This window comes from Protopterus annectens, chromosome 1.part2 (genome assembly GCF_019279795.1).
Source record: "Protopterus annectens isolate FY-2018-M chromosome 1.part2, PAN1.0, whole genome shotgun sequence".
NCBI classification, from domain to species: domain Eukaryota; kingdom Metazoa; phylum Chordata; order Ceratodontiformes; family Protopteridae; genus Protopterus; species Protopterus annectens.
Window position 1 is genome coordinate 999010997 of NC_056727.1, and position 13820 is coordinate 999024816.

Sequence of the window (13820 nt, forward strand, 5' to 3'; positions counted from 1 at the left end):
AACATGCAGACAACTAAAAATGTAAGCATAAAACAATGATGTTCTCAGCACCCTTTGCAGTTCATGCGCTGTGAAAGAAGCAAGGATAGAACAGATAAAGGATGGAATGACAAATTTATGCTTCTCAAATTTTAACACTTGCAGATCACACACTAACAGCCGAAGATGCAAAACAGAGAAAAAAACTTTAAAGAAAAATTAAGGCGATGATTTGAAAATAAAGAATACGAGATTTGGAAAGCAAGGTAAAAGATATGAAATGCAGAGTTTAAGTAAGGAATTTAGTAACAAATATATGAATCTTAAGACAGTTTGCAAAAATGAGAGCGGTGGAACAGTTAAAGCAGAGTTACAAATGATCCTACAGCGTTTACCTATGTGAGGTATGCAATGTCCATCTGAAGGATGAAAAAAAATATCTAAAGCCCTAAAATGTAGGATTTGAGAGAGAAAAATAGATAAGGTTGAGCTATACTTCACACAAGTAATCTTGTGAGTAAATGACAAAAAGGCTAGTATTTGCTGTGAATGTTAATTATATAAAAAACTATTGTGGAACAATTTTCAAACACACAATGTGAGGCAAATGAAAGAAAATAGATGGAAGAAAAAATAAACTAAAATTTGTCATGAATCAGATAAGAGTAAAGAACAATAATTTTACTTGCAAAGACTGTTGGAATACTACAAAAATAGTCGATTTTTTCTGAACCAGGTCTGGGTATGCCAGCAATTCAAATTCCAAACACCACCAAACAAAGAAGCACACCCAACAAGAAAACAAGATTACAGGACTTTTTATATTACTCCATAAAAAGGTTAAAATAAAGGAAATATAAATGTGATAAGGAATGACTGTGTAGTACTAAAAAACGTGGAGTTGATACATTCTTACCCTTTTAGATGACAGACTATAGGTCTCTACTTAAACTCCTAGATTGGATATTAATTTACTAACCAGAATTCAGCATTTTTCAGCAAAATGTTGTGCTCAAAGTCTACGTACTCAACATTCACACTATTATGCAACTTTCTGTCTTGACTGCACACCTGCCCAGGGCCCACAAGTTCTCCTAGCCACCAGCAAGCAGCCTCCTACAAATCCAAAAAATAACAATCCAGAGCTACCATCACATTATTAAAATTATAAAAGAACATATTATTTGCCCAATTTAAAGGACCTCCAAACAGTAACGACTGATGGTGGAAAAAAAAAACCAAAATCTGCAATAAGACACTAGGATGGTATTCCCAACCAATAAAGTTCAGACCCTATAATACAACGGTGTGCATTATAGCTAGTGTCAAGGGCCTTTTCTGGTGGGTTCTAGGTGCGTTTGAATCACACCTAGTATAACCAGAGTGAAACTGACTGATCATCCCAGCCAAGCACACAGATAGCCTACTCTTGTATAACAGTATAAAAGACTCCCAAAGGTATCCTGACCAAGTTGCAGTCAAGACAATACGTTTGTTTAAAAATGTGTACTCAAGACCATGTAGCAGCTGCATAAATGTCAGTAATTGTGACATTTTTAGAGCAAACATGAGGCTGACACCCCTTTAATGTAGAGGACTCTGCAAAATTATTAAAAGGGCAAATGACCAAATAGGAGCAAAAACAGCGCTACTGACAATCCACTTAGTGACTGCCTGCTTGGTAACTACAAGACCTTGACTCTGTTAAAGACATAAAAATGGTCCAGCTTCCTAAATTCATGTACTACCTTTAAACTAACACCCAAGCTACCAGTGCACACCAAAATGTGAAAGAATACCCCCAATATTTCTAAAGTTGCAAATAAAATTAGAAGATTGAAAGACTGCTTCAAGAAAACCTTCCACAGGAAACACTGGATCACGTCTCGGGGACACTTGATCATTGTAAAATGAAGATATTGTGCTCTACTTCTTTTACTTTTAGTTTTCGATTTGATAACTCGATGCAAGAACTGGTCAAAAGATCCTTTGCAACCACTGCAAAAACCAGCAACATAGTTATAAAAAGTACATAAACAGCTACATCTAGATGCACTGCAACATGGAATTATACGACAGGAGGATTGCATCAGAACAATACAAGCAATCAGACTTGTGCAAAAACCCCAATGTGAAATCTATGGAGATGTAAAGGTAACCAAATCTTTAAAACACAACAATGAAGCTGTGTGGCATACTAATGGGCGATATCTGCAGATAAAAGAATATTTACACTGAGACTTGCATGTTGACTTGCATGTTAACTCTAAAATTAGAATTCTATTTCAGAAAATATAGTTTCCAAAACACTGAAGCATCAAAGTGTGACAGGCAAAGTTGATGGTCACCATGAACAAAGTACTCCAAGAAATAAAGGATTAAATGGAATATTGGAAACACTGTTCACCATAATTTTCAGGTCCCACAGAAATACAGTATCTCATTAATGACAAGCAATGGTGGTCTCTAGTTTTAGGAAACATCTGCAACTAACAATATTGGTAAAGCAAGGACTTAAAGAGATGGGATCATCATCTAGGGGCCAAAGGAAGAAGTGACTTGAGTGATGCTCTCTCTTCAGGAAATGACCACAACAGTCAAGATCCTCTGAGTGGGTCATGCTCAGATTCTCTTCAGCATCAAAAAGTTAATTTCCTGCAGAGATGTCTTAAAGAACTAACTGAACAGTGTGAGCAACAAGGAAGGAAGTGCAGACCATGGCATTAACCACATTCCTTAAAGGCTAAACATGTTGAGATGGACTTGTATTAGACAGATAAAACCTTGTTCTATCAAATAGAACCTGTTGGGAGAAAATCATATTCACTGGAATCACTTCAGAAGTCTTCTCAGCACCTCATTTCAGTTGTGTTTTTTGAAATGTACATTTTTTTTTATTTCATAAACTTACACATTTCTGACAGCAGCTAACAACTAATGAGTCTGGGCAAACTATTTCAAATATGTGATAACATAAAAAGCCATAGTCTGCAGAGTTCAAAAACAAAATACACACACGCGCACACAAACACACACAAAGACGCGCACGCACACACAAACATGCACACAAGCACATGCACACACAAACACAATACAATACAATACTATGGCTAAGTAGCAGGAAAGACTGCTATGGAAATTCTTAATTACCTTCTGGTTACCTAAACACAAAAATAAAAAAAATTAACATGTAACAAAGTAGTGAAATGAGAACTCACCATTGTTCACTTTAGGCTCTTCCAGATTTATAAAAGATCCTTCATCAGGGTTAAGTCTAGGCTTTAAAGATAGATCCACTCCTAGCTCTCTGAGCTTATCGAACTTTGATTTCTTTTGCTTTACTGGTAAAATCACCTCAGACTTCTCAATTTGGTCATGTGGCTTCTCTCTTCCTGTGTTTGTTTCCAATAGATTATTAGTTACCTCAATTTTATTTCGGTCAGTGCTTATATCAGCAATTTCAGACACCATTTCAGCACTGGAACCCCCCACAGCTGTATCCATAGTTTGTTCAACACTGCATGAATTAGAATCCAATCTCAAAACAAGCATATCGTCACTGTTTTCAGACTCTGGGATTTGCTCCTTTCTCTCATCGTTTCCAGACTCTGGGATTTGCTCCTTTCTCTCATCGTTTCCATCGACATTACTGTCAGTCAGTTCTACACTCTCCTCTCTGAGCTCCTCACAAGGTGCAGCAGCACTTTCAGACACAGCAGCTACCTGTCCCTTGGTCAAAGTGCTCTCCACTAAAAGGTTCTCTGCAACGCTGGGCTGGTCAGATTGCAAATGACAATCATCTTTCCCACTTCCTGGTAAACTAGCTGCGTTTTCTTCTAGAACAGTTGGTTGGTACTTGGTAGATCTAAAAACAGACAAAATAATTACATAAGGGGAATAACTAGTAGACAAAGATCTGTGCATTTATACATCCATAAAAAAAACAGGAGGTAGCACTGAATTCGAGAATTCATATATAATGAATAAAAACCACTCAATGCTCCAAAGTAATATGACTAAAAACAAGCAACTCTGCCACCCCATTATGCATTTCAAACTTCTACACCATTGGGCAGCTTCACAGCATAAAGCAATAAAGTCCTGACTGCAACCCAAACTATATGGGATTAGCAAGTGACCCAAGCACTGAAGAAGCCAGTGACAAAAGTTAGGATTAAAAAGATGAACACCAGGTTGTCCACCTGGACAAGACAAGTGGCCTAGCCTACTGAAACACTAGCAACTCCAGGATTCAGGGGAAAGAGAAGATTAAGGCAGCAAGCATAGTAGCTTGCATGCCTATGGGACCAAGCCTGATCATACCTTTACCTGCACTCAATCATCCCATTTGATCCTAGGTTGTGGAAGCTAAGGAATCCTGGGCAGTTGAGATCCCTACGGCCTATTTGTTCCAGCCATGAGCTCTTCTACTCGAGGAAAGAGTCAAATGGTAGCGAGCAGGCCAACCTTGCTAGTCCTGTGGGGTGGCCTACATTCTTCGTTGAAGAAGCACCCCCTTCCCCTGTGGTGGCATCTCCAAGCTCCACGACAGCTGCCCTCTTAGGGTTCCTTTCAGCTCAGTGCAACTTGCATATGGCAGTGTGGACTAGACAGACAGACACTTGATGCTTCCATTAGGTGTCAGCCATGTTGTATGGCAGAACTGCCTCCCTACCTCAGAAAAGCTGAGCAAACAGTGATCGCTAACTCCCACCCTCCATTACCTACATGCATCATAGCTGCTATTCAAACTCAGGTCACCTGTACACAGATATGTCTCTACCCTTCAAAACCATGGAGCGATAGACTACAGTTAGTACCGTCAAGCACAATGTAAAAGTCAGCCGCCTTCACACATGTGTAACAGTGGGTACACGCATAAAAGAAGGCAGTGTAGGCACTCAGGCAAGCAAGCCTATACACCAGCTGTCACTGTGGGGGGGGGGGGGGGGGCACAACACTAATTGCTCTCTGGTTGACTTTTCCCAGTTAGTTCACACCCCTGCTAACAACTGCAGGACCACTAAGACAGGGCTGATATTTTCCTTCCATTATACATGTTAAGTACCAAGGGAAAAAATCAGAAGGTGAAGAGTAATATTGTTTCCTAACATGTGCATGCACAGAAACAAGAAGGAAAATGATAATGCATCATAAGCAAAAGAAGTCAGAGGTGTGTGAGGAGGCCTGTTGTGACAGTCGACCTACAGTTACTTGAGATGAGTGTAGCCACCTTCGAAGATTCTTCCTGCAAGTTTCTGCTATGATTTTGTGAGACATCAGCAGCTCTTGCATTGACCAGAGTGGATAACAACCACTGAAGAATCCTCATGTGCAGACATTCTAGGGGAACCAAAACTACCGCTGCTGCCATGATCCCTAGAGCTTTGAGGACAGTCTTTGCTTGGGCATTATTCCTTCTTAAGAGACATCTCACATGGTACATTAGCGACTGAATCCTTACTGGTGGAAGTTTCACTGCTATTTGTGTTGACTAATTCTGATCCTATAAATACCACGTACTGAGAAGGCACCAAGGCAGATTTTTTGTAGTTTTATGGTAATCCCTAGGCGGCACTAGAGTTGCATGGTTGTATCTCCGGCCTTGATTAGAAGATGCCTGGTTGTGGCTGTTAAGAGCCAGTCAAAGTATGGAAACACCCGGAATCCTAGACGTCTCAAGTGAGCCACTACTACTGCCATACATTTGGTGAACATACTGGGGGCTGTAGTAAGGCCAAAGGGCAGAGCTCAAAATTGGTAGTGACTGGCTCCCAGCCGAAAGCGCATGTGTCTCCTGGATCGCCTGTCCATTTTTATGTGGTAGTACGCATCCTAGAGATCTATAGAGCACATCTAATTGTCTTTTCCCAGGAATGGGAGTATCGACTGCAGTGTCACCATCCAGAACTTGGTCTTTTTTACTGATTTCTTTAGAATGTTGAGATCCACAACTGGTCTCCAGTCCCCTCTTTTCTTTGGAACTAAAACGAATCTTGAACAAGTTCTGGATCCTACTTGGTCTGTAAGGACTTGCTGGATGACTATCTAGCAACTTTTGAATTGCTAGAGGTGTCTGTTCCTTTTGACTGGGTGGAACGTCTGGAACTTTTATCATCTTTGGGATGGGAAGAGAAAAAGGGATGGTGGAACCCCTAGATATGATGCTTTGCACCCATTTTTCTTTTGTTACTTGTTGCCACGCTTTTGGGTACAATGATAAGTGACCCCCGACTGCCTCCAGAGTTGAACAGTCAGGCCTACTTTCAGGAGCACTGAAACTGCCTACCAAAGAAAGATTCTCTGTCGCCCTGATTTTGCAGACCCCCCTCTGCCGCGAGGTCGACATCTTCCATTATTACTTCCCCCTCTGCCTCTGGGAAAAGGTTCACCATGTGTGTCTTGAAAAGATCTCGGATTTCCAGAACCACATTTTACCACTACCTCTCTGACCTTTGGGATATAGTCTAGTAGGCATGGAAAAATGGACTTCTATGGCAGAGTCTTTCCTTCCTGTTCACATCTGGTGTGTCCTTTACCTTAGGCCCAAACAAGGACAAGCCATCAAATGGGGCATTTACAAAGGAAGACTTAAAGGGTTCAGCTAAGTCACATAAATGCATCCAAGAATGTCTCCTTAGGGAAATTCCAGAACTGCTGCATAAGAAAGGAGTTTCATGGAGGCATTGACAACTGAATTTAAGGAAACAAGCTGAGAAGATACTTAGTCAGCAACCCCTTCAGCTACTGAACCTTGGAGGGCATCTTCTAGCTCTTTCAGGAGATCCATCTGCAGTCTCATAAAATGAGCAAGGCAAGTTCAGCGATCCGAAAGAAAAAGCCGCTGAAGAAAAAATGCACTTTCTGTATCTGTCCATAGTCCTAGACTCCTTGTTCAGGGAATGGACAGATGTAGTCTGAGAGTTCCTTCTTAGTGGCCACCACCGACTATAGCGTCACCTAGGACTCCTCCCTTTGTTAGAAAAGATTTGTCATAGGGGGATGTAATAAATTTGTTTGGCCTCCTAGGAATAGGTTCCACGGAATCTGGGGACTCCCATGCCTTTTGAGAAACCAGGTCCATAAGCTCATCGAAAGGCGGAGACACCCAAGAGATGCAAGGGAGAGAGCCGAAAGCCATCAGGTATATGGACTCCTCCGCCAAAGGATTATTGGACTTCCAGCCACCTCTCTGCTTTAGCATTTCCAGTATGTCTCCAAGAGAGAGATTATCAGGAGGTGACCATGGGGACCCTTCAGCATCACTGAGGTCCGTATTGGAAGTGATGGACTCCTCTGGGGAGTCCAAGTGCTTCCTCTTGCACAGTCTCTTCCGAGGGACCTCCTCAGAAGGATACTCTGGGGAAGTTTCGGAAGTATGAGGGGTGCCCTGTGGGGCATCCTAAGACCTAGGATCTCTGCATCCCTGTGGATGCAGGGGTATAGAGGCAGGCACCGAAGCTCTAGAGGGAGGAATATCTGGAGAGGACTGTGGACCTATTTGTAGAGACAGTACTCTCATTACCTCAAGGGCCCACCGTCTCTGACTGGAGGATATCCCTGGATCCAAAGAAATCGAAGGACCCCCCAGGAACCAAAGACAATGGACCCAAAGCTGAAGTAGGAGCCAAACTCCCTAGAGACAAGGCCCCCGAGAGGCAAAGTCGGATACAACAGCTGTCCAATCAGACTCACCCCCCCCCCCCAGATTAGACTTGAGTATGTCAGCTTCCAGACTCCTCCAGCTCCAAAGGAGCAGAGGATGCCTGAGCCATGGTCGGATCAGTAGAACCCGTGGTAGGTCTCAGAGCCAACAGTTCCACTAATACCAATTCCAGACCTTCTGACTCCGAAGCCAGAGGTTAGGTCAGCAAAGAACTTGGAGCAGAGGAGATGGATGTCATAGGATCCGAAGCCCTGGAGATAGGATCCAAACAGTAATTTGGCCAGCACTGGTGCCTGTAAGAGCTTCCTGTACCACACGATCCGCATCATCAGAGAGGCTCCTCAAAGACTGGGTTGAAGGATTGGGAGATTTTGTCCTTTGTACTATAGGAGATCTTAGAATAGGGGAGATAGGTTCCAAGATCAGAGACCGGCTCCTATGTTCAAACTCAACAGGCGCCGAGCAAGAAGTTGTTGGAGCCGATGAAGCTTTGTCTGATCCAGTAGCCTTCAGATCGGAGGAGGATAGTCTAAGGGTTTTATGTCGGATCTAATGAAGTAGAAGAGGAAGGCCTTTTTCCATATTTGTCTGATTTGTCAGATTTAGAAGAGGGAGATTTATCATATTTAAATGAGTCCAAACCTTCTTCCAGTGCCTCAGAGAAGGGGTTTTTTTAGAAGATCTTTTAGGGTCAATTTATTTTTCTCCAGGAGTGCTGTATGATTAAAGGCATGACAAATGGAGCACGACTCCTGGAGAAGAACAGCCCCAAGACAATAAACACAAAGTGTGTTTAATGCTAAGGGGTATTTTTTTTTTTTTTTTTTTTTTTACATTTGTCACACTTTTAAAGCCCATTGGCTTGGATTCCTTGCCAGACATTTTTAAGCCATCTACAAAAAAAGAAATTTTTTTTTTTTGTAAGTTGGACGCTCTAACTTAAACGGGTCAAGCTATGTAGGAAACGGAACACACGAAGGGGGGACATTGAAAAAGCCTTTTAACTTAAATGCGTCCTGACCAAAAACAAACAGAGAAGACAAAGACTAAGCCCTCTAGCTTAAACAAGCCATGTTACAATTCTCTAAGTTAAATGACCTGTAACACTACTACGGAAAGTGCACTTCTAAAGTAAACAAATTATTCCACTAAGGTAACTACAGATTAACACAAGCCGGGAAAGGGAATATAAGGCCTGACTCCAAAAACTCGAAAAAAGGCTACGTCGGAGGCAGAAATTTAATAAACACCGAACAGTCAGAAACACATTAAGGTCAATACTTTCTTCATTCGTAAATTATAGTCAGCAATGCCCATATTAATGAGTCCCCCTCCCTCATCAGTGGGGCCAACCTTTAAAAGACCTGTTGGGTCCATTCTTCAGGAGCCACCAGCTGGAGGAAGGGAAACGCTTGCAACTAAACTAGCGGGCTTTTGACAAGAAACTTTTTAAGGTGAGGTAACTGTAGTTAGAAGTGGGATACTTTGAAGAATGTAGCAATTTATTAAATTTCTGCCTAAATTTTTACCTGGTGTTTTCTGCCTCCAACATAGCCTTTTTCGAGTTTTTGGAGTTGTTGAGGAAACAACTACGACTATAAGAGGATTTTCAGCTCAATTGATCAGCAAATGTTGAAAAATATGGACATTAAAATGAAAAAGCTTAATTGCGACCTGTCTGATTATAAAAATGAGGTGGCTTATCCTTCCACACCCCCCACCATCTAGAAATGTGAATGGCCAGCGTACATTGATGGACAACTTTGATGGCAGATGTGCAGTAAATAACTCTGTTGCAAATGCTTTTGATCAGCGGTTGGGCAACACAAACTCCACAGGTGACGGTGAGGTGGGGAGACCTCATCCCTCTACCAGCACTAACCGGGTTAATGTGAATGGCCAACAGCCAAATGAGCAACAGGTTTTTCACCAGGAGGTAGACCAGAACTCTTGAGGGTCTACAACACAACGGGGGCGACCAAGAATTTCAACAATCGCAACACCAACAGAAGAAGAGGTAATCGACCCTGGCTTGGATACTGAAAACAAGAACAGCCCTTTTGTAAAACTGGTTAACCACACAAGTGATTTTAATATCTTCAATTTTTCCAGGTTTGATATAGACCCTTTGTTAGCTGAACTCTTTTCAAAAGGCCTAACTTTTGTTCCGACTACCAGGTGTAACATGCCGATGACTTTAGTAGACCTGAAAATGTTTATATGTAAACTAAATTTAAAATTTATGTATGGAAACAACTGTATAGGAAGTAGCGACTTGAGGGCACCTTTAACCCCCCCCCCCCCCTGTTCACCCTTGGTTATTAGTGTTTGAATCTTTGTGTGAACTAGAACGGAGGGATTTGGTTAAAACACGCCAAAAGGGAGACGTGTTGAATGTAAGCCATTTAGAACATTCAAAGTTGAACCAACTGAGATCCTTACCCCTTCGAGTGTTAAAACCCGATAAGGGAGGGGGGGGGGGTCTTGTTATTATGGACATTGCTGACTACAATTTACGAATGAGGAAAGTATTGACCTTAATGTGTTTGATTGTTCAGTGTTTATTACACTTCTGCCTATATTTTTGCCTGGTGTTTTCTGCCTCCGACGTAGCCTTTGAGTTTTTGGACTTGTTTTTGTCGGGTTTTGCTTTTCTTGGTTGAATACAAGGCCTAACAACAGACGGCCAAAGTAAAAAAAAAAGAAGTTATGTCCTTACCATAATGTTCCATGTGGAGTGTTCATCTCGCCTTTGTTCTTACACATGGGTGTCGGAGCCGATCCTCGGCTCAGAGTCGGCCGCTTAGCAAAGCTTTGCATCTAGGAGAAGCTCGAGACCAACCTACCTCCCACAATTCCCTCTGCCTCTACCTCAGATCTAGTTTGCAAAACAATACCAGATCCAGCAATAACAAGGTAATGAACCATAAAGGAATACATAAGTATACCTAAGGATCGTAAACCAGCTCAAGCCAGTAGAAACAACAGAGAGACCACTAGTGGGAGACAAACAGACCAGACTTCTAAATCCGTACGTTCTTCCAGACCTTGGGGTGGGAGGGTGGGAATGTAAGAACAAAGGCGAGATGAACACTCCACATGGAACGTTATGGTAAGGACATAACTTCTTTATGTGAGAGTGTTCAATCTCGCCGTTTGTTCTTACACATGGGCACCGTTACCCTGAGTGACTCACGGAAGAATGTTCCTGAGCACAGTGGAACCAAAAGATGCTCTATCCCTGGAAGTCTTATCAACTTTATAATGAGTGATGAATGTATGCGGTTTAGACCAAGTGGCGGCTGCACAAATTGTGTCCAACGGCAGACGAGCCGCATGTGCCAGAGATGTGAAAACTGACCTAGTAGAATGTCCCTTTGGTTTGGTGGGAAAATTTGATTTGAAGCAGAATACACGAAGGTTATACAATCAGTTAGTCATTTAGAAAGTGTGCACTTAGTCACTGCCATGCCCTTTTTGTTGTCCGCAAAGGCTATAAAGAGTTGGTCCACTTTTCTATGGTCCTTAGTTCTATCCAGGTAGAATCTGAGTTGTCTATTAACATCCAATTTGTGTAACATATTCCAGCTTGTTGGAGTGGTTTTTGAAAAATGTAGGAAGCTCAATGGATTGATTAATGTTGTTAACCGAACAAACCTTAGGGAGAAAGGAAGGGTTGGTGCGTAATGATACCCTGTCAGGGTGAAATATTAAATACGGCTGTTTTATGGTAAGTGCCTGAAGTTCTGACACTCGTCTGGCTGAGGTGATAGCTACCAGGAAAAGAGTTTTCCAGGACAAGAACTTTAAGGAACAGGAAGAAGCTGGTTCAAAGGGTGGTAAAATTAACTGGGACAAAAGTAAATTTAGATTCCAAGGAGCTGTAGGTGATCTAACTGTTGGTCTGAGATGAAAAGACCCTTTCATGAAGGCCTTACAAAGCCTATGAGCCATAATAGGGACTCAGTTTTCTCCTATGTGGAAGTTGGAAATAGCGGCCAACTGAACTTTTAAAAGTGGCAGTAGATGCTCCTTGGTGAAACAGAATGGACAGAAATTCCAAAATCTTGTTTAGGGGGGCTACTAAAGGATCCAAATGCTGTGAAGTCGCCCAGTAGATGAAACGTTTCCACTTACTAGAATAGATCTTAGTAGTGGAAGCCTTATGAGAGGCGACCAGAATGTTCTGAACCGCCGGAGAAAGAAGTTCAGACCTGGCTAAGTAGGGAAGCGGAGCAGCCAGGCTGCTAACTTGAGGGATAGAAGCGACGGGTGAGGAGCTCCTGACGAATGAGTCAGCAGATCTGGCACTGGGTCCAGAATCCAGGGCTCCTGCATTTGATGGACTTGAACAAAGGGGAACCAAATCTGTCAAGGCCAGAATGGGGCAATGAGAATTATAGTCCTCTCCTGGTCTTTGGCTTTCTGAAGAAACTTCGGGATCAATGGTAGAGGAAACGCGTATAGGAGACCCGGGGGCCAATCGTGAATCAGAGCGTCCCTGGGGACATCCCCTGGAGGGGGTAAAAGGGCAAAGTAGCTTCTGCATTTGGCATTCATTGGAGACGCGAACAGATCGCAGCAAGGCTGGCCCCATTTGTGGAAAATCCTTTCCGCCACTTTCTGATTGAGGGACCATTCGTGAGGTAACAGAATGGCTCTGCTCAACCTGTCCGCTAGGACGTTGGATAACCCCGGGATGTGCATTGCTACTAGAAAGCGACCCGTGGATTCTGCCCATTGCCAAATTCTCATGGCCTCTCTGCACAACTGGTAAGACTTGGTTCCTCCCTGTTTGTTTATGTACCAGACTACGGACATGTTGTCCGTCTGTACTGCAATTGTCCCTAGAGGTAGAAGGGGGGAGAAGTGTTGCAACGCTAGAAACACCGCCCTCATCTCTAGAACATTTATGTGCAGGTTGTACTCCAAGTTGGACCATTCGCCTTGGACTGTCTGTCCCTGAAAGATGCCCCCCCACCCTATCATGGAAGCGTCCATGGTCACTGTGGCTGTTGGTTTGGGTAATATAAACGGTCGACCGCTGATGAAGTTGTGATTCTGTAACCACCAAGACAGGTGTGCTTTGCAAGTGTTCGTTATGTGAATCTCGTGTGTCAGCGGTAACTGTTGGAACGACCACTGTGCGAACAGCAGCCATTGGAGAACTCTCATGTGTAGCCTCCCCATGGGAACTGCAATGAGGGAAGCTGACATGAGCCCTAAGACTTTCAGAACTAGATTGGCTGGGGACTTTTTGGCCAATAGCAGGAGAGATACGTGATCTTGAAGGGAAGCTATTCTTGTGAGAGGTAGTTTTAGTAGCATAGAACGGGTATCTAGAGCTGCGCCTATAAATGAAATATGCTGCGAGGGCTGTAACGCAGATTTTTCAAAATTTATCGAAATCCCTAACGGAGCAAAGGCTGATTGTGTAGTCCCTGGCCTGTATTAGTTGACGCTCGGTGGTGGCAGTAAAGAGCCAGTCGTCCAGATACGGAAACACCCGGAATCCTAGGCGTCTCAAGTGAGACGCTACCACTGCCATGCATTTAGTGAAAACCCTGGGGGCTGAGGTTAGGCCAAAGGGCAGGGCTCGATACTGAAAGTGGCTGGCTCCCAGCCGGAAGCGCAGGTGATCTCTGGACACTCTGGCCATTTTGATGTGGTAGTAGGCGTCCCTGAGATCTATTGAGCACATCCAGTCGTCCTTCTGTAAAAACGGAAGGATCGATTGAAGCGTGACCATCCGGAACTTTTCTTTCTTCACAAATGAATTGAGATTGCTTAGGTCTAGGATTGGCCTCCAGCCCCCTGTCTTTTTTGGAACTAAAAAGAACCTTGAGTAAGTTCTGGATCCTCTTTGGTCCGCCGGGACTAGTTGGATGACTCTTTTTTTTCTAGCAGCTTTGAGATTTCTATAGCTGCAGGTTTTCGCAGATGGGGTGGTACATCTGGGAACCTTTTTTGTGGTAATGGGGGAAATACAAAGGGAATTTTGTAACCTCTGGTAATAATGCTTTTTACCCAATTGTCTGAAGTAAGGCTTTGGCAGGCCTGAGGGTATAAAGCCAAGCGACCCCCAACTGCCTCCAAAGCAGGACAGTCGGGCCTCCTCTCAAGAGTGCTGGAAAGGCTTCCCAGGGACGGTATCCCTGTCACCTTGGTTCTGCAG

At 43.1% G+C, this 13820-nt stretch overlaps 1 protein-coding gene across 1 annotated transcript in view; it reads right to left on the bottom strand.

Moving 5' to 3' along the window:
- Nucleotides 1–13820, bottom strand: part of CLSPN (claspin) — a 699079-nt gene that overhangs the window by 611455 nt on the left and 73804 nt on the right. The window contains exon 6 of the mRNA XM_044059962.1: nucleotides 3198–3844. Within this exon, the coding sequence (XP_043915897.1) occupies nucleotides 3198–3844 (647 nt within the window). The remainder of the gene's footprint in view (nucleotides 1–3197; nucleotides 3845–13820) is intronic.